The following is a 26,066-nucleotide window of genomic DNA, read 5'->3' as shown; positions in this document are numbered from 1 at the left end:
TTAAAATATTTTACTTGTTTTATATGTTTTCCATTAAGAATGCAGCTGAGGCTTTCTATGTTCCCACTTATTTTCAAAGTTTTCATCTTTTTATTGCTGATTTTCATATCAAACTTGTTATGGCTGTTATGCAATTTAGTCAGTGAATCCTGGAGACTCACTCTGGATATATTTAGAAGCAGAACATATCTGCAGAGAGCTAAGTTTGATATCTCCAAGTTTGATATCAGGTTTAATGCTACTTTCTTTCATAATGCATCTATTCAATGGTTTTTATTATGAAAATTCTCTCTCTGGTCTCTAAAATTATGACAAATTGTGATAAAAAAAAGGTTTTAGGCATTCCTGTTATGGGAATAGAATGAAATTTTGTACTGTTTTTTTTTTTTTTTTTTCTAATTTTGGTGTAGCATAACTAAGGATGATCACAATGTTCAAATTTCTTAATAGTCCAAACATTTTTCTGTATCTCTAGCTGATTTAAGTTGTTTGCATGTGTACGACTGTAATATATCTTATTTAACATAACATAACAGAGGAAGACCTGTAAAAAGATGGAATTGAGTCTGGAACAGGACACTTGGCCTATAAACATGGAAAGGAAGATGAAGAAGAACATAACATAACATTACAAATTTAGATTCAGGGTAATCAAAACAAGTCCTAAAGCAAAATGACTGATAAGAACTCATGGTTACCAAAGTAGAAAATGATACCTGATTAAAAATACACAATCACTGATGTTTCTAGAAAGAAAAATGTAATTAATAAAGATCCTTTGACTTTAGCAATGCATTTATATTTTTCTGCTGCCATTAGTTATTGACTCCTTAACAGACTCACATCGGCTGATTTATTCAGAAGTTCTATAATGGCATTTCATTTCAAAGTTTTCCAACAGCATAACTTATTCAAAAAAACAAGTTAATATTAAAAGTTAACAACTTATTTCTCGATTTGTCTGCCCTTAATTATAAAAGAATTAAACATCTTTTAACTATTTATCCAAGAAAAAACATCTGCACTGGAAACTGGTGTTGTTTAGAGAATGAGACAACAGGAATCAGGGGAAGAGTGTATCATTGGCTAATTTGTCTATTTGGTGAGAGGAAAAGTCTTACTACCAACCAGACAAGAACATTTTAAAAAGGTTGCTGAAATTATCACATCTGTAAGAAAAACACCTAGGGGTATACAAAATAAGAAAGCAATATAATAACCCACACTTCAGTCAAACTAATCATTTAAAATTAGTAGATAATGAGCATGAGGGATTATTTTTTATTTATTTTTATGTGATTCCCACTCATGAAAGGTTGTAAGCCTATAGCACATTAGTACTGTGAGTTGGCTAAGGATTTTTTCATTCTACTTTTTTTATTAATTTTTACATAGTCTGGAAATCCTGCTCTAGAGATGAAACATGGAACTTTTTCAAGCCACTTCAGGCCTCCAATAAGCAGGGCAGTAGTCTCACACCAGGGCAATGAAATTCACCTCTTACCTAAAAATCTTTAGATGAGAGATGAATTTTTATCTAATCAGACAAAATATGCCTAATAGTGTGAATCACAGAAGAATAATTATACTTGTTTTTAGAAACTTGTCCCATAGTTATATACAATATATATACATGAAAACACAAGGTAAAAGTATTATTTATTAAATATATTGCATATATTGCCATATATTTCAGTCTGAAATTAACAGACCATCGTCAGCAGCTTAAAAAACAGTTATTACAAGGTAGAATGCAAACAACTGATTTATTTGAAATAGAACGAGTGCATGACGTTAAATTGCCAATAGTGTTATATAAAGGGTGTCCCGAAATTCACACAAGATTTAAATTTAGCACCATTTGTGCGGTAAAGTGTTGCCAACGAGAAAAAAAAGACAGCGTGACAGCTGACAGTTATTAAAAATGGAGCACTACACGAAAGAACAAAACATTTTCATTGTTGAGCAATATTTTAAAAATAATGAAGGTTTGGCAGCTACAGTTTGCAATTTTCGTACAAAATATGGTCGGAATAGTGATTTAACTTCATCAACTGTGAAAAGATTAATTAAAAAATTCAAGGAAACTGGATCAATTAGTGATCTTATACACTCTGGCCGTCCTTCAACAAGTTGTTCAACAGAAAACATTGAAGCAGTTCGTGAGAGTGTTGCTGAGAGTCCAGGAACATCAATTTGGCACCGTGGTCTTGAATTGGGCATTTCGAGAAGCTCTCTACAGTGTATTCTCACGAAAGATTTGCATCTTTATGCTTACAAAGTTCAATTGACTCAAGAACTGAAGTCTACTGACCACAGCGAAGAGAGTTCGTTGAATTGATTATGGAACAACAACAAGTGGATGCTTATTTTTCGAACAAAATCATCTTCAGCGATGAGGCTCATTTTCATCTCGATGGCTTCGTTAATCGACAAAATTGTTGCATTTGGGGGTTCAAAAAATCCACGAGTGATTGTTGAGAAACAAACGCATCCACAACGTGTCATTGTTTGGTGCGGATTTTGAGCTGGAGGCATCATCGGTCCATTCTTCTTCGAAAATACGGCTGTAAGGCAATAACAGTTAATGGTGCTCGCTATCGCGACATGATAATCCAGTTTTTTGTGCCTAAATTGCAAGATATGGATGTGGACGACATGTTGTTTCAACAAGACGGTGCCACATGCCATACAGCCCGAGAAACAATTCAGTTACTGCATGAGTCATTTCCTGGTCATGTAATTTCCCGTTTTGGTGATCAGAATTGGCCGCCCAGATCATGTGACTTAAGGGTGTTGGACTTTTTTCTTTGAAGTCTAAGGTTTATGCCAACAAGCCCACGACCACCCACACCTTGAAGGAGGAAACTGAGCGCTGTATCAACAAAATTCAGCCACATTTATGCAAAACGGTCATGGAAAATTTCGACAAAAGAGTGCGTATGTGCCAGCAAAGCCGTGGAGGCCATTTACCCGATATGCTATTCCATGCATAACCCTATACTGTATACTTTATGAATCAATAAGAAATTATAATTTTTAATTAAAAACCCGTGTTTTCTATCAAAATTACTTCTTGTGTGAATTTTGGGACACCCTGTATATATAGCCAATAGGTTAATCATAAGTGTAAAATAAATTGCATACATATATATATAATGTGCATTCAAATTTGTACCAACATCTATGTAGAAAGTGTTTCAGACCAAATAATGTTGTGGTCAGCCTCTATTCCGTGTTGAGCTAATCCAGACTCATAGGATTTTTTATGGAAAATATACGATTGATGTTCTTGTATTATTATTTTTTTCTACTGAGCATCGAGTTTGTCCAAATTAGGAAAGATGGCAGTCACATGGAACTTTGTGTCCAATTTCAAATGCATGCCAATAGAAAAGAATAGTATGGAAACGCAACTCAAAACAGGGATAAATTCCTGGACACTTTCTTATCTAGACTGATCATGATCAAATGTATCTTTTGATTCCAATGACAATCTCAAAAGAATGTGTTATTTAAGGAAAATAACACAACATACAAATATATCTCTGCAAAAATATCAACATACTTAAATTTACTAGCTTCAAGAACTTCACATATTTGACGTCCCAGCTGCGAGTACTGGGTTTCAACAAACACTAACACTTTGGGACCCAAGCGTAACTGTGCAGTTGTAGAATGCAAATTGGGAACACGTTTAGTCACAAGTGGTTGAGTTTTAGCAACCTCTGATGGATGGCACTTAAAGGTAGAATACCGAGGCGTATGAATAAAACTGGAAAAAAAAAAGGTATCAATTAACCACAAGTAACAATGAAAGAAAAAAAATACCAGATTATTAAATTCAAAACAAAACAAGATCAATCTTAATTTTAATTCTCAAATGAAAATAATATTTCTGGATTAAAAGTCAAAAGCATTTTACTCATTCTCAGTAAAACAAATTAACATTTTAAATTTCAAAACATTTCAAAGTTGTAAATATCTGCAAAGAGAACAGATGACTATATATGCAGAAATAAATTATAAACACATTCACAAACTAACATACCTAAAAATATAAGCATGCAATATATATATATATATATATATATATATATATATATATATATATATATATATATATATATATATATATATATGTGTGATGATCAGCTTTTACTCGGTTGTTATACATTTGAAAAAAATATAGATTTAATGACTATAAGACCGAGATAACATATAAAGATTTTAATGATAAATACTACTAGTTTCGGCATATAGCAGCCTTCTTCAAGTATTTATAAAGGAAAAGAATACTAATAAACATTGAATTATTTAAACAAACTGGAAATTACAGGTACAAATTGCCTCACATAATCGATACATAAAAACGTTGTATTTTTTCAAGTTGTTCCAACTGGCGTGCCATTGTTTGTTGCAATTGTGCGTGCAGGTTCACGTGAACGCCAATATTGAATAACTGCAGCATGGCTATCTGGGATGTTATAACTTAAATTGTTGTTTAAGTGGACCGGGTTCAGTAGGATTTCCCTTGATTCTATGATTTTCCTTTCAAACTCATCATCACAGCGAAAGATATTTTCTGATTTATTCCAGCAGACAGACTGGCTTCGTTGGTCATCATTAGGATTATTTGAAAATAGAACATGACTGGATAACGCAGTTGCATGAGATCTTTTGTAAGAGATGTCTCTCTTATGCTCTTCTATTCATTGTTCAATAGATTTGTTAGTTTGACCAAAGTATGGGATATTGCAATCGCACCACAATTTATATACTCCAGGGTACTTAAGGTTGTGATGAGTAGGTTTTGGATGGCTGATTAGAGAACGGATTTTTGGAAGTGTGGTGAAGAAGGTCTTATAGTCATTATATTTTTTTCAAATATATATATATGTATGTATATATATTATTAATATATAATAATATATATATAGTATTGTGTACATACACATTACTTGGAATTTCATAAATGTGCATGTGCAGAACAATATGTACAATAATAGCAAGTTGGTATTATGAATACTTACTGAGATATAGGCTTTCCAATCTATAACAAAAAGGTCAATGTGACAATGTTTAGAATTACAGTCAAAGAAATTAAGACTATAAGGTCAGTGTAATTATGTCTGTAAACTGCATGTTCTTCTGGAGAGTCTATCTGGTTTGCACAATGAAAAGTCATTGTTGCAAGTAATATTTGTGCGTGTGTGTGTGTGTGTGTGTGTGTGTGTGTGTGTGTGTGTGTGTGTGTGTGTGTGTGTGTGTGTGTGTGTGTGTGTGTGTGTGTGTGCAGTACTGCATATACATATACAAGTAACCCGTTTATCAGGCACCTAACAATATATCCAAGTGGAATTAGAAATATATACACATTTTGCACAAGAATAATGTTTAATTTGCCAAATAGTTTGGTCTGAATATTACAGACCATCTTCAGTGGCTACATAGGAATAGTTTTAAAAAACAAAGTGGAATATGAACAATTGATCATTCACACATAGAACGAGCCACATGATGTCATATCGCTAAGTATTAGAAGAGTAAACATTTTTAAAGTCATAATTAAAGATATTAATTCAGAAATTCATATAATAATCTTAAATAACATTAGACTAAAAATTAGACCTTGAAATTAGACAAAAAGAACACATAGATGACATCAATAATAACAGAGAAGAAAAACTTTTTCGGGGTTAGCTTTTCATTTCTCAAGAACGAACCATACCATAGAGTGGGATAGAAGCACAATTCCATACATGGAGGACTTCTGCTCCCGAATTTTTAAGGAGGCCACAACAGTTGCCCGCTCTTTACAAAACCTTAACAGGAACCAAGGCCTAATCTTGCCCGTGATCTGGAAGACTCTTATCAGATCCTTCAACTCGCCAGAACTGAATTATAGTTCCAACTATAAAACGTTCCTAAATAACAACAAGTGATATCATGCACGCTCTGTGCATGTATTGTACGCGCTCTGTTCTTTGTTTAATATAATTGGAATCGGTTGATTATAGTTTGTAACAGTTTTTTACTTTTTAGTGCCACCTTTACTTATGTACCCTGAAGATGCCTGGACCCAGCCTTAGTTGGTGAAACTAGTTGGTATAACATAGTTGTTTATTATATGCACTTGATCAATATAATCCCATTAAAAGTCTTTCCAGAACTTTTTGGTCAAGAAAATTAAAAGTTTTTTAACATTAGACTAATATAGGAAATTTACAAAAAAAAAAAAAAAAATTAATGTGTTATCCTGATTAAACTTTCCCAAATTTTTGATATAGATATGATTCACATTATGATTCAAGTTAGGAAAACTGAAGTAATGCCTCCACACTTTCTTTAAATAAACATTCAAGTTTATAGTGACATCTGTGTAGGAGGAGAGGTTTGGATCAAAGGATGTTGTGGCTTTTTTCTAATCCATGCTGAGCTAATCCAGATTTCTCAAGTTTGTTGTGGTGAATTGATGACTGATGCTCTTGAATTCTTTTTTCTATAGAATGTCCAGTTTGTCCAAAGTAGGAAAGATTACAATTACAAGGAACTTGATACACACCAGGTAGAGACAAGGTTGAGTGTTTATCTTTAGATGAAGGAAAATGGGTGGATAATTTGTTAATAGGTGTATAAGTGGCTGTTAAATCATATTTCTTCAGAATTCTTGAAATTGGTTCTGAAATCCCAGAAATGTAAGGAATTGGAACTCAACATATTGAATCTTTGCTGTTCTGTGTTGGATTGTAAGAATCGAAAAGATGTTGTGTACTCTTTTCGGAGAAGCCATTTAGTTTCGTGTGATGTTTGATAGTCGAAAGTCTTTCTGTAATAAGTGAGAAGTTGAACAGTTAGTTTTGGCTCATCAGATTAAACATTTTATGATTCCTGTTTTTTGACAAGGATGATGAGCAGATTCTTTGAGAATATAACCTGTGAAAGTTGGTTTTCTGTAAACTGTTGTTGTAAGAATACCAGAAGGTGACGGATGAGAAGGACATTTAAAAAAGATAACTATTATATGAATTTCTGAATTAATATCTTTAATTATGACTTTAAAAATGTTTACTCTTCTAATACTTAGCGATATGACATCACACGGCTTGTTCTATGTGTGAATGATCAATTGTTCGTATTCCACTTTGTTTTTTAAAACTATTCCTATGTAGCCACTGAAGATGGTCTGTAATATTCAGACCAAAATATTTGGCAAATTAAACATTATTCTTGTGCAAACGTGTATATATTTCTAATCATTATGTCACAAGTATCGTTAAAAAATCACATCCAAGTGGAATGCTACCTCTCTAGTATTCCACTTAGCTCTCAGACCAGCTGCAAGTGATCAGGACATTAAATTTGTGATTCCATGAAAATTCAATGATAACAGTTTATCAAACAGCAATTCTTCCAAACACAATTCTTAGAAAAAATAATATGCTGATAATTTTCAATGTTCCTTTTTATAATTCATAGAAAAAGTAAAAATATAAATTTTTTAAAATTTTAGTATCTATCATACGGACAATGTGAAAGATGTGGGCTGAAAGTATTAAGAATTATTATTGAATAAGTTTAGAATAGTATTCTGTAATAGCTACTATTCTCCTGAAATAGAACATAAAAAATACACCTGTAAAAATTAAACTCTAATCAATTTGACTGGAAAAGAACCTGCATATATTAAGAATTTCTTTTCTTTCTTTTTTTTTTTTTTTATGTTTTGTAAAATAATACTTTTTTTTTGTTTTTAGTAGAAAAGAAAAGGTAAACTATTTTTGGCAATGGAACAAACACTTTCTAACAACTATGCTTATAAGTTAAATTCAATATGGTTTAAAATTAATTATATTAATTGACATACCTATGTAAAAGACTAAGTAAAAATTGGTGTAAACTTCACAAAGGACTTGATTGGAGCTGGGATGGTAAGCAATTTTAATTGATGTGTAAAAGAAAGCAATAACTGAGTGTAGAAAATACATGAGGGAAAATAAGAATTAAAGTCAATGACGAAAAAATTAAAACGAATAATGCATATGCAAATTTTGAAGGAACTGAGAAAATGAGAATAAAAATGAAAAAACATTATATATATATATATATATATATATCAGGGCTGTATTCGTGGGTGTGCGAACTACGTGGTGACACAGGGCCCTGCAAAGCACAAAAAACTGAAAAAAAATCAATTGATTTTTTTTTTAATTATTATATAAATTAATATTTTAATTATAAAAAAAATATTATATAGAAAAATATATGTATATAATTTTACAACCAGCTATTGTTGTTATAGTAAGCGAAATAAGATCATAGCGCAAGAGTGGTAGTATTTGAAACTACTCTAAGATATATAACAATATTGTACAACATAGTGTTAAATAGGGAAAAGTGTATTTTAAAACAGGTGTTTTTAATAATTTTAAGGAGTTTTTGATTTTAGTTTATAATTTTATGAACAAGTAAGTATATACACGTACTGTCATGGCAATTTTTTTATGTGACATTACTTGCAAAACATCTTAAAAAATATATTTTGTAAACTGGTTTTAGGTTATCCGACATCAGAATTTTTCTTCAATAGCAGTTTTCGTCTTTTAGATTTATTTATTTTCAAATATCTATTTTAGATATTTTTTTATCAAGTAAGTAATTTTGTTTTAATTTATTAACTTATTTTATAATTAAATCTATCGTAATTAATTCTAGAGTAAGACTAGTCATGAGAGAGATTACTATGGAAGAAAATATCCAAGTGGGCATGAAAAACGAAAGCGAAAACAAGAAAATGAAGCAGCTGAGGAATGTCAAAGAAATTTACTGTTTAAATTTTAAATTTATGAAGTTGAACTCATATTTGTTCAGATATATCAGTTGATAACGGGAGTTCTGAAATAACTACAAACAATTCTTCGGCTTCAATATTAACTAATAATGAGAGTTTTGAAATGCACAAAGGAAGCAGAGAACATGACGTGTTTGGTCAAACAATGAGCATTGAAGATCCTAAAACTGAGACACCAGAGGAAGGTGAACTATTTACTATTGATGATCCAGCAACATGGCCCAAAATTTTGAACAACGCAACACTAACACAGATTGTACAACGTGGTCCACCATCTCCTCTGCCTGAAAATGATTTTCCAAAAGATGACAACAAGAGGTGTTTTTCCACAGCTCACTATGTTAGGACAATTGCAAATGGAGAGAAGCAAAACAGAACATGGCTTGTATATTCAAACTCTTCCAACTCTATTTTTTGTTTTTGTTGCAAATTATTTTCTTCTGACGATAATTTTTTTTTTATCTAATAATGGCTTTTCTGACTGGCGACATGTAAATGAAAGATTAAAGTTGCACGAACGAAATCCAGTGCACATGAAATGCATGTATTCATGGACACAAATGGAATGTAATTTAAAAAATCACAATACAATTGATCAGGCAAATCAAAATGTCATAAAATTTAAAGCAGAACGGTTAAGAAATGTTTTAAGACAAATAGTGGCAGCAATTCTTTATTTAACTGAACATAATTTAGCTTTTAGAGGTAATTTTAATACTTTGTACACAGCCCATAATGGTAATGTTTTTGGAATCATAGAATTAATTGCAGAATCTGATCCACTTTTAAAAGATCATTCAATGCGATGTTCGGAAAAAAAATTATAGGTAAGAAACAAAATTCGTATCTATTACCCATTGTGCAAAATGAATTAATTGTTGATATGGGACTAAAATTCAACAAAATATTGTACTATTCAATAATTCCCAATTGTACTCCTGATGTTAGTCATCAGGAGCAAATTTCAGTAATTTTTAGATTTTTACATATATTTGAAGCAGATATTGAAATTCGTGAACACTTTTTGACATTTTTAACAACTAATGACACTACTGGTAAAGGTATATATGAAAATTTAAAATCACTTTTGAATAAATTAAATCTTAAATTGTCAGATTGTAGAGGCAAGGGTATGATAACGGAGCGAATATGAAAGGGGTATATAAGGTAGTCTGTGCTTACATTTTAAATGAAAACTCCTTGCGCCAATCATAATTTAAATTTGATTTTAGGGAATGTTGCAAAATCATCAATTATAGCAATAAATTTTTTTAATGTTATACAAAAATTATATACATTATTTGCTGCCTCAACTTCACGTTGAGACATATTAAAGAGATTTGTTAAACAATTAACTCTAAAACCGTTCTGTGATACAATATGGGAATGTAGAATAGAATCAGTTAGAGCTGTACGTTTTCAAATTCCAGAATTTTTAAATGCACTAAAAGAATTATCTAAAACTGCATCAGATAATACTATCAAAGTAGAAGTGGTTTCAATATATGAACAAAATAGACTCATTTGAGTTTATACTAAGCATTGCAATTTGGTATGAGCTTTTGTCAAAAGTTAATTTAGTAAGTAAAGTATTACAAAATGCAAAAATTTCCATAGACGTAGCAGGATTTGATAGCTGTTTTGAGATTGCTAAAGAACTCTCAAATCTATTAGAAATAGAAATTAAATTTAAAGAAAGTCGAGTATGTCGAAGAAAAGTATTTTTTGATTATGAAACGCCTGATGAATCACACATAGGTGATAAAGATAATTTTAGGATAAATTTCTTTTTTTTAATTTTAGATACTGCTCTATAATCTGTCAAAAAAAGATTTGAATTGTATGAAATTCACAAAAAATCATTTGGATTTCTTTATGATATGAAATTAATAAGAAAAATTACAGCAAATTAATTAAAATTTTGCTGCAAATAGCTGTATCAAAAATTAAATACAGATATTGATGAATCTGAATTTTACAATGAATTAATTATTTTTAGAAATATTGTTCCAGAAGATGCACCCATTAATATTTTAAAATTCATAATTGCAAATAATTTGTCGGATATTTATCCAAATATTACTACGACATTTAAAATATTATTGAACAGTCCAGTTACGGTCGCATCAGCAGAAAGGTTATTTTCCAAATTAAAATTAATAAAAACCTATTTGCGATCTTCTATGTCTCAAGAACATTTATGGCAATAATATCTATAGAGTATGAAATTGCAAAAAATTTGAATTTTGATAGCGTTATAAATGATTTTATTGATAAGCGCATTAAGTTAAATAAAATTTAATATATTAAGATTTCTTTTAAATCTTATAAGTTGTTATACATATATTTCATTCTTTATAGTAAAAATGGATATTTTTTTTCATATTTTTATATTATTATTTATATTATTAAATAAATCATTGTTCTGGCATATTTATATGATACTGTGTACTTACATAATAAAATAATATATCATGTACATACAAACATTTATTTTTTAACTAATTTTTTCTCTTTACTTAAATTGATGCTAAAAAGCATACTTGTTTATTTATGTGCATAAATATTTTTTTGTATTTGATTTAATTAATTAACAAGATATTCTTCCATTTAAAATTTCCATAAATATTACAAACTTTCAGGGGCCCCACTTTTCCATTTTGCACAGGGCCCCGCAAAATGTAGAAACGGGCCTGATATATATAGCAAGCCAGCAACAAACAAGACAGGTAATGGCTATTCTGGTAAAACATCATCAGATGAGACAAGCCTTTCTCTGGAATCACCTCTTTCAATATAACTCATTAAAGAATAATACTTGCCTTCTAGTCTCAAAAATAAAATGCTTCCAATGTTTTTTCATTACTGCTCATATTAACTAATAGTTACTACTTTTCTTATGAATACAACAGGATTATTTTGAACATAATTATATTAAGGGGATAAGTATGATTGTAAGCTCACTGAACAAGTCCTTTTCGAAGTTTCCATTTTTATTTCAAGACTCTTACATGCATATGTCAATTAATATCATTCATTTAAAACCCTATTGAATTTAACTTATAAGCCTAGTTGTTACAAAGGATCTGCTTCATTCCTAAAATAGCTTAGCATTTTAAGACTACTATTACACTTTTTTTATAATCTTTGTCAAGTAGCTTTATTTTATCCTCCTACACGTTTCGCCAATCCTTTTCTATTGGCATCCTCAGGGAATACAAACTAGTAAGCTAAAATGAAGGTTACAGACTAAGTTATAACTGATAATTCTAATTCATACAAAAAATTGATATTGTGCGTGACAATGTGCGTGTCTCGTTAGCATGATTTATTCGTTATGGTTCATTACGTAATTGTTATGAAAGTTCATTTCTTTGATGTTTAATGATCTGATAAAAGTTTTCCAAATTTCTGGTAAAATTAGACCTTGATTCTTGTTTAGGTTTTCAGTTTTACGGGCGACTGTAGCTGCTTCTTTAAAGGTTCTTGAATGGTAGTTATCTTCCATGTATGGCATAAGGCTCTTATCCCACTCAATATGATGGTTAGTAGAGGCAAAGTGGCATGAAAGGCCTGAAATGTCTTGTCTGTTATTTCTGACATATCCTATGTGTTCTTTCTTTCTCGTTTCAAAGCTTCTAGAGGTCTGACCTACATAACTCATACCACACGAGCAAGGTATATTATATACTCCAGAGTACTTGTAGAATGGGTGAGGATCTTTCAGTGATCTTAAAAATTTCCGAATAGTGTTGATTGGTTTGAATGCCACTCTGATCTTATGCAGTTTTAAAAGGTTAGCTAATTTTTTTGAAAGGTTGCTGACAAAAGGAATCGTAATTGTACTGATGTATTGGACGTCATCACGTTGTTGATGTGGTATATCAGTAAAGAGAATCTTGTTATAGAGTCTTTTTGGGTAACCATTTAAAGAAAGTTCTCTGGATATTGTAGTTAATTCCGTTAGTAGGTCATCCTTGTCTGTCGTATACTGTATAGCTCTTTTCTTGAGACTATGGATAATGCTAAGTTTCTGAGCTATGTGATGAGCTGAGTTGAAATGGAGGCAACGTCCAGTATTTGTAGGTTTTCGGTATACAGATAGGTTGATACTATTATTGGATTGTTTCTTTATTAAAATGTCAAGGAATGGCAGTTTTTTTTATCTTTTTCCATTTCTAATGTGAATTTGATGGTATTGTGGAAACTATTGATTTGGTTGAGGTAATTCATTAGTTCTTCTTTTGTATGATCCCAAATGATAAAGATGTCATCTACATATCTGTACCAAATTTTCGGTTTTGGAATGATCTGGGTTAAGATTTTTTTCTCTAGATCTTCCATGAATAAGTCAGCACAAGCAGGTGATAGGAGGCTGCCCATAGCTAATACAGTGAGTTGTTTGTAGACTGTATAATTAACCTATCTAAACACGTTTTAAGAAAACCTGAGATCTCTATCCTCAAAAAAGGATTCAACTTTGCTTTAAAACCCACTGTCATTCCTAAAATAGAGTTCTTCTGCAACTTAGAAAAAGCCTTCTCATTACTACCAGTTCCAATAGCTAATGACTTACGATTAAAAAGTAGCATAATGCTTTCAGCTCAGTCAAGATCTCCTAACACCAACTCCAACTGTAACCAAATGGAAAGAAGAACGCTTCTCAAATTAAGGAATAATAAAGACATCATCATACTCAAAGCCGACAAAGGTAATAATGCAGTTATCTTAAATACTTCAGATTATGAAGAAAAAATTAAAAATCTATTATCTGACAGGTCTGTATATGAAGTTCTCAGTAGAGATTCTACCACTAAAAACCATAATGACACCAACGAATTATTACGTGGAATGAATAACTGGCCTATAGAAATTATAAAAAAACTAAAATCTATGCACCCACTTACTCCTAGATTGTATGGGCTTCCAAAAATTCATAAAGAAGGTATACCATTACGCCCAATAGTTGATGGAATCTATTCTCCCACTTACCAACTGTCAAAGTATCTTGCGAAGATTTTAGAACAACACATTCACGTCTCTGATACTTACATTAAAAACTCAAAACATTTTATAGATAAAATAAAAAACATCCCCATTTTTGAAGAGGATATACTAGCAAGCTTGGACATTACTTCTCTGTTTACTAACATTCCAGTGTTTGAAGTCATCAACATCTTAGACAACTTATTCCCAAAAAACATCACTACTTTGTTCAATCACTGTTTAACTTCTAACTATTTTATTTGGCAAAAAACGATCTACAAACAACTCACTGGATTAGCTATGGGCATCCCCCTATCACCTGCTTGTGCTGACTTATTCATGGAAGATCCACAGAAAAAAAAATCTTAACCCAGATCATTCCAAAACCGAAAATTTGGTACAGATATGTACAGGGTGTTCGGGATAAATTTGACATATTTATAATTAATTATATTTTTCCGTAAGTTACATGTATTAACACACACTTCTCTTCATTTAAAAGTTTGGACCCTTCTTCATTCATATACAAGATGTCAGAAAGGATGGAATAGCTGGAACCCACCTGAATCATGGAAGAGAATAACTTGTATCATGATGATTCGTGCCCGCCATCAAAATAAGGATATTACGACTGCTGCCCAATGCTCCCTGAATACAGTAAAAACAATCAGGCATGAACTAGAGACTTGCAATGGTGACTACGAGGATGTAGCAAGAAGAAAGATCCCTAGCAGACGATCTGATTGCGTTCGTACAGCAGAATTCCTCGCAAATCTGCAGGAACAGGTGTTGAAGAACCCTGGCATTGGAATTCGGGCTTTGTTCGTGGAGTTGCTAACTGTAGTCAAGCCCTGGATAACAAGGGTAGCCAATGGTAGGCCGTATGTATGGCAGCAGGATTCGGCCCCTTGCCACACCTCTGGGAAAAGTCAAAAATGGTTGTCTGAAAATTTCTACGACTTTACCAGTCCAAATGTTTGGCCTCCAAACTCCCCAGACCTTAACCCCATGGATTATTTTGTATGGGGCGCAGTTGAAAAAGACACCAATCGCACTTCCAGTAATACAAAAGCCCAGTTAATGGATAAAATTAAAACAGTTTTTGCGGCCCTTCCCAGGGAGACTGTAGCATCAGCTTGTTCGAGGTTCCGAAGCAGAATTGAAGCTGTGATCGATGCTAATGGTGGTTATTTTGAGTAAATCTTGTTGATAGTATTGTAATTAACTCTGCCTGTAATGTTTTTTTGTCAATTCATTAAATTTAATAGATACAAAGAAGATTTTCTTTTTCCTTACGAAACTGTCAAATTTATCCCGAACACCCTGTAGATGACATCTTTATCATTTGGGATCATACGAAAGAAGACTAATGAATTACCTCAACCAAATCAATAGTTTCCACAATACCATCAAATTCACATTAGAAATGGAAAAAGATAAAAAAAACTGCCATTCCTTGACATTTTAATAAAGAAACAATCCAATAATAGTATCAACCTATCTGTATACCGAAAACCTACAAATACTGGACGTTACCTCCATTTCAACTCAGCTCATCACATAGCTCAGAAACTTAGCATTATCCATAGTCTCAAGAAAAGAGCTATACAGTATACGACAGACAAGGATGACCTACTAACGGAATTAACTACAATATACAGAGAACTTTCTTTAAATGGTTACCCAAAAAGACTCTATAACAAGATTCTCTTTACTGATATACCACATCAACAACATGATGACGTCCAATACATCAGTACAATTATGATTCCTTTTGTCAGCAACCTTTCAAAAAAATTAGCTAACCTTTTAAAACTGCATAAGATCAGAGTGGCATTCAAACCAATCAACACTATTCGGAAATTTTTAAGATCACTGAAAGATCCTCACCCATTCTACAAGTACTCTGGAGTATATAATATACCTTGCTCATCTGGTATGAGTTACGTAGGTCAGACCTCTAGAAGCTTTGAAACGAGAAAGAAAGAACACATAGGATATGTCAGAAATAACAGACAAGACATTTCAGGCCTTTCATGCCACTTTGCCTGTATTAACCATCATATTGAGTGGGATAAGAGCCTTATGCCATACATAGAAGATAACTACCATTCAAGAACCTTTACAGAAGCAGCTACAGTCGCCCGTAAAACTGAAAACCTAAACAAGAATCAAGGTCTAATTTTACCAGAAATTTGGAAAACTTTTATCAGATCATTAAACATCAAAGAAATGAACTTTCATAACAATTACATAATGAACCATAACGAATAAATCACGTTAACGAGACACGCACATTGTCACGCACAATACCAATTTTTTGTATGAATTAGAATTATCAGTTATAACCTAGTTTGTAACCTTCATTTTAGCTTACTAGTTTGTATTCCCTGAGGATGCCAATAGAAAAGGATTGGCGAAACATGTAGGAGGATAAAATAAAGCTACTTGACAAAGATTATAAAAAAAGTGTAATAGTCTTATGAATAATTGTCAAGAAAAAATTCAACACAGCTTAGCTTTTTATTTTCTATATCATCTACTTTTTTCAATTTCTTTTTTAATCTCATCTACTCAATCTGCCTTTTGACATTTCAAGTTTTTGATGACTTTTCCTAGCACTGATATGAACTCCTGTTTGCATTCCTCTTGAAATTTTCTACTACTGTTCTGTCACTGTTTGTTTCATTTAAACAATCTTGCAAAGTAATTACTCCAGACATCCAGGATATCCTTATTTTTCATTTTCACATCACCTTTATCATCTTCGATTTCTTTAACAGTACTCTTTTCTCCATTTCTAAACTTATTCAATACTCTCCAGAACATTTTGTCAACCTCCAAGCTTTCTTACATTTTTCTCTGTATTCTTTTAGGGCATCTGCTGACTTATTTGCTATGTATACTTTTGGTATACTTTCTTCTTGTCACAGACTGCTTCTTTAACATCTTGTGTCTATCATGGTGTTTAATTTTCCTATCCTTGCAGACAACTTTGCTGCTTCTCATCTGAGTCAATCAATGTTTTCTTCAGAGTTTGCCACTGAGACTCCCAGGATTGGTTCTTGTTTTCGAAATATCTGCTTTTACAGATGAGCAAATGAATGGGGGTATTGGTTTAATGCAGCAAAATGTAAGGGCTTGAGGTTTGGGACATCGATGAGATGCTGCATACTCTATGTGAGGGGTTAAACTGGAGGAAGTAGGGGAGACAAGAGATCTGGGGGTTGATGATTGACAGAAACCTGAAATTCAGGGAACATGTTGCGAAGGTGGTGAAGGTGACCCAGAGCATTGCTGCAATAATGAGAAGTACACTGACCTGCAGAGATAAAAGAGTTATCATTCCATTGTATAAGACCCTGATCAGAAAACACTTATTGTTCTCAGATTTGGCCCCTAGGATTTGAAGGGGATAAATTAACTGTGGAAAGGGTACAGAGGTGGATAACAAAGATGGTTTCAGGATTGTACAATGTTAGTTATGAGGATCGGCTGAGGGAATGTGGACTGCAGAGTTTGGTGGATAGAAGAAGGAGAGGTGATATGATTGAGACTTTTAAACTGTTGAGAGGTGGTTACAGGGTTGACACTGGAGAGTTCTTTTGCTTAGTTGAACAGCGGGAAGGAGTGATGACAAGGGGCCATCCCTGGAAGTTATGAAAGGAAGCTGTGAGCAAGAGGATGAGGAGTGGTTTCTTTGCATGGAGGGTAGTTGAACCGTGAATACATTGCCTGATAGAGTGGTGAGAGCGAGAACGGTCAATGAGTTTAAGGAGTGGTATGATAGACTTGGTGTTTCCTGGGGGGGGGGGACCTCCTGCGAGGAATCTTGATAGACTGTTTCCTAGGAAGGACCTCCCACGATGAGTCTTTTGACTCCATGGAGGCCTGAATAATAATAATAAAAACTGCTTGTATAGTTGAGTCTACAGTTTACCTGTTAAAGCTACTTTTGTTTTTTTAAAACTTTCTGACATACTAATATTAATTATAAACTAATAATAATATTAATCTGATATTCATTTTTATCCTGTTTAGAACTAAGTGATGAAAGGAAGGAAGGATATCCACAGCATTAGGCAAATTACAGAAAAGACAAATGAATATAATTAACCACTATGTTTGCCCTTTGTAGACCTTGAAAAAGCATTTAAATTTAAAACCTCAGCTATCCTCGAATCATTAAAACAAAGCATAGAAGAAACATGCATAGAAATCTTGATATATATATATATATATATATATATATATATATATATATATATATATATATATATGTATGTATGTATGTATGTATGTGATCATAGGCTTTTACTCGGCTGTTGTGATACATTTTTAAACATAGATTTAATGACTTAAAAACCGAGATAACTTATAAAGATTTTAATGAGAATAACACAACTAGTTTCGGCTTATAACAGTCTTCCTCAGGTATTCATAAAGAAAAAGAATAGTAATAAACATTGAAGTATCTAAAAAAACTGGAAATTACAGGTAAAAATTGCTACATAAAAAACGTTGCATTTTTTCAAGTTGTTCTAACAGGCATGCCATTATTTATTGCAAGTGTGCGTACAGGCTCACGTGAACGCCAATATTGAATAACTGCAGCATGGCTATCTGGGATGTTATAACTCAAATTGTTGATTAAGTGGAGAGGGTTCAGCAGGATTTCCCTTGATTCTACAATTTTTCTTTTAAACTCATCATCACAGCGAAAAATATTTTCTGATCTATCCCAGCAAACGGAGTGGCTTTGTTGATCATCATTAGGATTATTTGAAAAAAGAACATGACTGGATAACGCAGTTGCATGAGATCTTTTGTAAGAGACATCTCTCTTATGCTCGTCTATACAATGTTCAATAGATTTGTTAGTTTTTACAAAATAAGGGATATTGTAATCGCACCATAATTTATATACACCTGGATATTTTAGGTTGTGATGAGTAGACTTTGGATGGCTGATTAGAGAACGAATTTTAGGAAGTGTGGTAAAGAAAGTCCTGATATTGTATTTTTTAAAGACTTTAGCTAATTTTTTAGAGACTGTGCTAATGTATGGAATGGAGATGCTTCCTTTAAAATTAATAGTTTTCTGTTGTGCACTTCCTAGGAGGATCCAGAAGAAATTTCTTAATCGTTTTTTCAGAGTATCCATTTTGTTTAAAGATAAGAGTGAGGTGATTTATTTATTTTTCTAGTTCATCTGGTTCATTAAAGAGAGAGTGTGCTCTGTATCCTAAGGTAGAAATAGTTCCAAGTTTTTGTGGTGGAAAATGATGAAAGATTATGCAGATATCTATTGGTATGAGTAGGTTTTCTGTATATAGAGATTTTTAATCTTTCAGAGCATCGTGTAAGCATGACATCCAGGAAAGGTAAGGAGTTATTTTTTAGATCAGCAGTAAATTTTTTATTAGGATGTTGGATGTTTAGATGATCTTTGAGAGATGTGTGCCCGTGATTCCAAATAATAAAAATATCATCAACATATCGTTTCCAAACTTTTGGTTTAAATGAGAAGGAAGATATGGCTTTCGTTTCAAAATCATCAAGGAAGATGTTAGCTAGAACTGGGGACAAAGGATTGCCCATTGCCAGGCCTTGTTTTTGTTGGTAAACGGAGTCCTGATATCTGAAGTAACCAGAATGAATGCAATGTTTTAATAAAGTAGACATTTTTTTTTGGATAATTTGCCCTTTAGTAATGTAAGTACCTTGTCTGTAGGAACGCTAGTAAATAAAGATATAATGTCAAAACTTGCTAGAATGTCATTTTCATTGATGGGAATATCTTTTACATGAGAAACAAAATCTGTGGTGTTTTTGATGAAAGATGAAGATTTATTGGAGAAACACTTGAGGTACTTTGCTAGATATTTGGAAAGTTTATACGTAGGTGAGTCAATTCCTTCCACAATTGGGCGAAGAGGGATGTTTTCTTTATGTATTTTGGGAACTCCATAGATGCATGGGATAAGAGGATGTAGAGAGCGTAAAGAGAGGCGAACATTATGAGGATGTTCACTCGTAGTCTTTAACAAGTTGTTTGTACGGTTTTGTAATTCTCTTGTAGAATCTTTCTGAAGAATTGAATATGTCGAATTATCTTCAAGTAATTGAAGCATTTTGTTGTGATAATCTTCAGAGTCGAATTTATCGTAAAGCTAAGATGGATCTCCTCAGCGAAAGAATTTCAGATACAAAACGTTGTTTAGCTTTTTTGTTCAGCACTAAAAGATCTTTAACTCAAAAACTTGAACAAATTATGGATAATGTTAACTTACATGATTTTATCATTAACAGTAAAGCACAAGCCACACGAATACAAAACAAGAATAAATATACTCTTATCAGGAAATTTAATAATCTAAAAAGGATACAAAACAGATCTGGTCATAGTGTTGCCCGTATTAATCCTGAAAAAGGTCTCAATTTCATTCCCTCACCAAAATTTATCCCTAAAGAATCTCTTCTGACAAAAATAGAAAAGGCAAGTTCACTCATTCCTAATCATTTGGCAAAACTTCTTCGAATTGAATCGGTTTTCATTATCAATAATGCTAAACCTCCAACAGATAACATTTCTCTGGCTGAAAGACAAGCCCTAAAAAATCTAAGTCAGAACAGTAACATTATTATTTTACCTGTGGATAAAGGCAATTCCACGGTCATCCTCAACTCTGAAGATTACCACAACAAAATGTTTCAATTACTTGAAGATAATTCGACATATTCAATTCTTCAGGAAGATCCTACAAGAGAATTACAAAACCGTACAAACAACTTGTTAAAGACTACGAGTGAACATCCTCATAATGTTCGCCTCTCTTCACGCTCTCTACATCCTCTTATCCCATGCATCTACGGAGTTCCCAAAATACATAAAGAAAACATCCCTCTTCGCCCAATTGTGGAAGGAATTGACTCACCTACATATACACTTTCCAAATATCTAGCAAAGTACCTCAAGTGTTTCTCCAAAAACACCACAGATTTTGTTTCTCATATAAAAGATATTCCCATCGATGAAAATGACATTCTAGCAAGTTTTGACATTATATCTTTATTTACTAGCGTTCCTACAGAAGAGGTACTTACATTACTAAAAAGACAAATTATCCAAAAAAATGTTTACTTTATTAAAACATTGCATTCATTCTGGTTACTTCAGATATCAGGACTCCGTTTACCAACAAAAACAAGGCCTGGCAATGGGCAATCCTTTGTCCCCAGTTCTAGCTAACATCTTCCTTGATGATTTTGAAACGAAAGCCATATCTTCCTTCTCATTTAAACCAAAAGTTTGGAAACGATATGTTGATGATATTTTTATTATTTGGAATCACGGGCACACATCTCTCAAAGATCATCTAAACATCCAACATCCTAATATAAAATTTACTGCTGATCTAAAAAATAATAACTCCTTACCTTTCCTGGATGTCATGCTTACACGATGCTCTGAAAGATTAAAAATCTCTATATACAGAAAACCTATCCATACCAATAGATATCTGCATAATCTTTCCCATCATTTTCCACCACAAAAACTTGGAACTATTTCTACCTTAGGACACAGAGCACGCTCTCTCTTTAATGAACCAGATGAACTAAAAAAGGAAATAAATCACCTCACTCTTATCTTTAAACAAAATGAATACTCTGAAAAAACGATAAGAAATTTCTTCTGGATCCTCCTAGGAAGTGAACAACAGAAACTATTAATTTTAAAGGTAGCATCTCCATTCCATACATTAGCACAGTCTCTAAAATATTAGCTAAAGTCTTTAAAAAATACAATATCAGGACGTTCTTCACCACACTTCCTAAAATTCGTTCTCTAATCAGCCATCCAAAGTCTACTCATCACAACCTAAAATATCCAGGTGTATATAAATTATGGTGCGATTACAATATCCCTTATTTTGTAAAAACTAACAAATCTATTGAACATTGTATAGACGAGCATAAGAGAGATGTCTCTTACAAAAGATCTCATGCAACTGCGTTATCCAGTCATGTTCTTTTTTCAAATAATCCTAATGATGATCAACAAAGCCACTCCGTTTGCTGGGATAGATCAGAAAATATTTTTCGCTGTGATGATGAGTTTAAAAGAAAAATTGTAGAATCAAGGGAAATCCTGCTGAACCCTGTCCAGTTAAACAACAATTTGAGTTATAACATCCCAGATAGCCATGCTGCAGTTATTCAATATTGGCGTGCACGTGAGCCTGCACGCACACTTGCAATAAACAATGGCATGCCTGTTAGAACAACTTGAAAAAATACGTTTTTTATGTATCAATTATGTGTGGCAATTTTTACCTGTAATTTCCAGTTTTTTTAGATACTTCAATGTTTATTACTATTCTTTTCCTTTATGAATACCTGAGGAAGACTGTTATAAGCCGAAACTAGTTGTATTATTCTCATTAAAATCTTTATAAGTTATTTCGGTTTTTAAGTCATTAAATCTATGTTTTAAATATGTATATATGTATGTGTGTATGTATATATATATATATATATATATATATATCAGGAATGGCCAACTATGTGTCCTACTGGAGTCAAAATAATTTCGGTAAGACTTAGAAGAGCTGCAACCTTTGATCGATGCGATGGTACGGGAGTAAGTGAGTGTGCACATGGCAAGGTAGGAATGCTGAAGCCAAGCCTGCCTACGACAACACGTTAGTTACACTTCCAGCGTTCATCTATCGGCATTGTTCAACAATTGTTGCGCGAGTTCATTGATAGTGCTTGTTTTCATTTAACTCTTTTTCAAGTGCTTATAAATGTCGCATAAAAATATAAATATGAAGAGGAACACAGACATTTTAGGCCAGAGGGGGGAAGAGGAGTTTCTCTTTGTCAAACGACAAAGTAAACCAATGTGTGCAATATGCCAAACAACACTTATGCAATTCAAAGTCAGCAATCTCAAATGTCATTATGACATGCATCACAGTAATTTTAGTAAAGAAGCCTCTTGCCTCTGATCTGAGGTGAACTAAACTTTCAACTTTGAAAGAACAACTCCATGGTCAGAGTAAATTGATGTCCATGTTTACTAAAGAGCCTGATGTTACTACTGAGGCTGGTTTTATTTTTTGCTGCATTTAGTCTGGCTTTGGATGAATCTACAGATATTCAGGACAAACCACAACTAGCTATGTTTGTCGGCTTTGTACTTCACGACCTGGTCGTCAAGGAAGAGCTATTGGACTTGATGACATTAAAAGATGCAGCATGTGGCTCTGACTTCAAAGAAGCTCTCGATGTTGCACTTACAAACACTTCAGTATCGGGCGAAAAAATTTTCAACATTGCAACTGATGGGGCTCTAGCTATGAGGGGTAAAAGTAAAGGACTCATGCGGCTCCTTGAGAATGATGAATCATATTCTGTTTTCCTATTTGCACATTGCATTATTCACAAGGAACATCTAACTGCCGTTTTAAATTTGAACACATAATGGAAGTAGTTCTAAGAATTGTCAATTTTATTTGCTCAAGTGCTAAAACACACTGACAATTCAAAAAGTTTTCTCGATGAGTTGAACTATGACGAGATTCCTAATGACGTATCATGGTTTTGCTTAGTAAAGTCTCAGTTAGCAATGTATTAAACAATTTTTTTGTTGTTAGACCTAATCAAACAGCTTTTTAGAGAGAAGGAGAAATTTTTCCCTCATCTCGAAGACACTCAGTAGTTGTTAGACATGGTATTCTTCACCGATGTTTCCCAGCATCTACAGATATTAAACGTTTCACTTAAAAGGAACAGAAAACTAATAATCGATCTCACATAATCTGTGCTCAGCTTCCAAAGCAAACTGCAACTTTTCCAGAGAGACTTGGAAAATAAAACTTTCAATTATTTCGTTTGTCTGAAGAAAATACTGCCAAATTCGCCAGGAGTAAAATTAGAAATGGGATCTTATGTTAGCAAATTAAATGATTTAGCCAAAAAATTCAACTAATTTTGTGACCTTCAAGAACTTAAGTCAGCATTCGCTTTATTGGAAAATCCTTTCCTCGTGAATGTGCTCGAGTGCGGTTGTCCTATTTCAAAACCAATTGTGATGGATGTTGTAGCTGCAGAACTGGATCATTTGAAACTTCAAGAGAATGAAGGACTGAAGCTAGTGAAGCAAAATAGATGTTCTGTAATTAATTATTGAAACAAGTTCCAGACCAACGGTATCCAACACTTGAGCAATGTGCCAGAAAACTGCTCTCCATTTTTGGGGCCACGTACTCCTGTGAAAAGCTATATTTCACTCTTAAATTTATTAAATCTAAACATAGATCTGTTTTGAATGACGAACACTTGAACAAGTTTGTAAGAACTGCTTTGACTAATGGAGCCAAGACTTGGACACTCAATCAGAGCATTTGAAATGAAATGCTTAAGAAAAATAAATAAGACTCATTGGTCAGAACATAAAACATACAAATTAAACTATAGTGAAAATATCATGTTATAATTCTTAAACAGCAATTAAGACAGTCTATATTACCAAATATAGTCTTGAATGGAATCATTGGAGTAAGACGATCAAGAGGTAGACCAAAAAGAACTTGGCTACATTCTTTGAAGGAAAGGTCACAATTATCGAGCTTCAGAGAGATGACAGAAATAGGCAGAGATAAAACCAGATGACAAAAATTTGCACATAGGAGACTCAACCTACCATCTGAGAATTCTGAAATTACATCAGAGTTTAAAAAAGTTCATATAAATGCAATGGGAAAAATCTGGCTTTACATTTACTACGAATAACCTTTTAATTTTAATATGATCATAATGATATCAAAATCATTCTTATTATTAAATGCATTAAAAAAAAATTTAAGCCTGGTAATTCAGATTGTTATGGATTTACTTACCTATGTAGTTGAAATGTTGACATATAGTGAGAAAAGAACAACAGTGAAATGATACAGAGAATAAGAGCCACTGATAACCAACACTTAATGTTGGGATGGTGAAGATGGCAACACTTCTGATACCATCTATAATTAATAACTTTGGCTTCTCTTAATACCACCTCTACCATCCTAACATAAACAACCTGTTGCTTAAAACCAACCTGCCGTTTACAGGTCAGCTGCACTTGTGAAGTGCAAATATATTTTTGCGCTCTCAGTTAATTAAGACACCATTCAAAATTTGCTATCCTGTAATACATCTGTTCATCTTGTAATCCACATTTTCACTCTGGATATTATTACATCTTTACAACTGAAAGAAAAGAAAGAAAGAAAGTTATCTGCAAGTATTTAATGATATACAAAGTTGTTTTAAATATTTGATGAATGTTTTAAAATACAGCCATAAATAATAAAACAGAAAACAGAAAGAATACTGAGCATGTGACAATAAATGGCTTAATTAAATTTCCATGAACATGTTCAATACAATTAATAATGCATATTTCATTTAATCAACTAGAAATATTAAGAACTGGAAAACATGTAAGAGCATTTACAGAATCTTGTCTTGTCAGCATATATAAGTGATATACAAGGTATCCATACAGCAATAATTTAAACTTTTTGTGTAGTACCATCATTGCATCCTGTACACTCTCTGAGAGTACGTATCAGGAATTTGATGAATAAAACATTGTTAATGATTAATTTGTTCTAATTTCTTTTTTTTTTTTAAATAAATACTATACTTTACTGAATGGCTTCAATTGAAGAAAAGATCGATTGTGTTCTCTGGCTAGCTGAGCTGAAGTCTGTATCAGCCATCGAAAGAGAATTTAACAGAAATTCAATTGCAAATGGACGAGAAAAAAAAAATTAAAGAAACCAGTTCCAAGAATGATAAGCTATGAATTGGAAGACTGGGGTAAATATTGAAACTATATTTTCTGTTTTTTTTACAAATTTTTTACAAATATTCTACGAAAATCAATAAGATGGGATTCATTGAAAAACAATGTATTTCAACAGTTCACAAAATTCTCAAAACAAAATTACATTATTGAACACACAAGATTCAAGTCCATCATATGTTACTAGGGAAACACTACCAAACAAGGTTAACTCCTACCATCATTTCAATCATGAAATTAAAAATCACCTCATTTCTAGACAATTTATTGTTTAGTGATGATGCAACGTTTTATATCAGAAGAAGGTTAATCGCCATATTTGGGAGAGAGAGAAACAAAAGAAGTTTGGGAACATGAAAGAAATTC

At 32.6% G+C, this 26,066-nt stretch overlaps 1 protein-coding gene across 1 annotated transcript in view; it reads right to left on the bottom strand.

Moving 5' to 3' along the window:
• LOC150095880 (bifunctional heparan sulfate N-deacetylase/N-sulfotransferase-like) overlaps positions 1-24,865 on the bottom strand; it is a 161,022-nt gene extending 136,157 nt beyond the window's left edge. The window contains exons 1-2 of the mRNA XM_090409150.1: positions 24,745-24,865; positions 3,569-3,775 (exon numbers count right to left, since the gene is read on the bottom strand). Of these exons, the coding sequence (XP_090265276.1) occupies positions 3,569-3,775; positions 24,745-24,767 (230 nt within the window). The 5' untranslated portion in view covers positions 24,768-24,865. The remainder of the gene's footprint in view (positions 1-3,568; positions 3,776-24,744) is intronic.
• Positions 24,866-26,066: the final 1,201 nt, after the last annotated feature.

Source organism: Typopeltis vanoorti, chromosome 19 (assembly GCF_054136105.1).
Source record: "Typopeltis vanoorti isolate ZY-2024b chromosome 19, IOZ_Tvanoo_1.0, whole genome shotgun sequence".
Taxonomy (NCBI): domain Eukaryota; kingdom Metazoa; phylum Arthropoda; class Arachnida; order Uropygi; family Thelyphonidae; genus Typopeltis; species Typopeltis vanoorti.
This window is presented reverse-complemented; position numbering and strand designations above follow the sequence as displayed.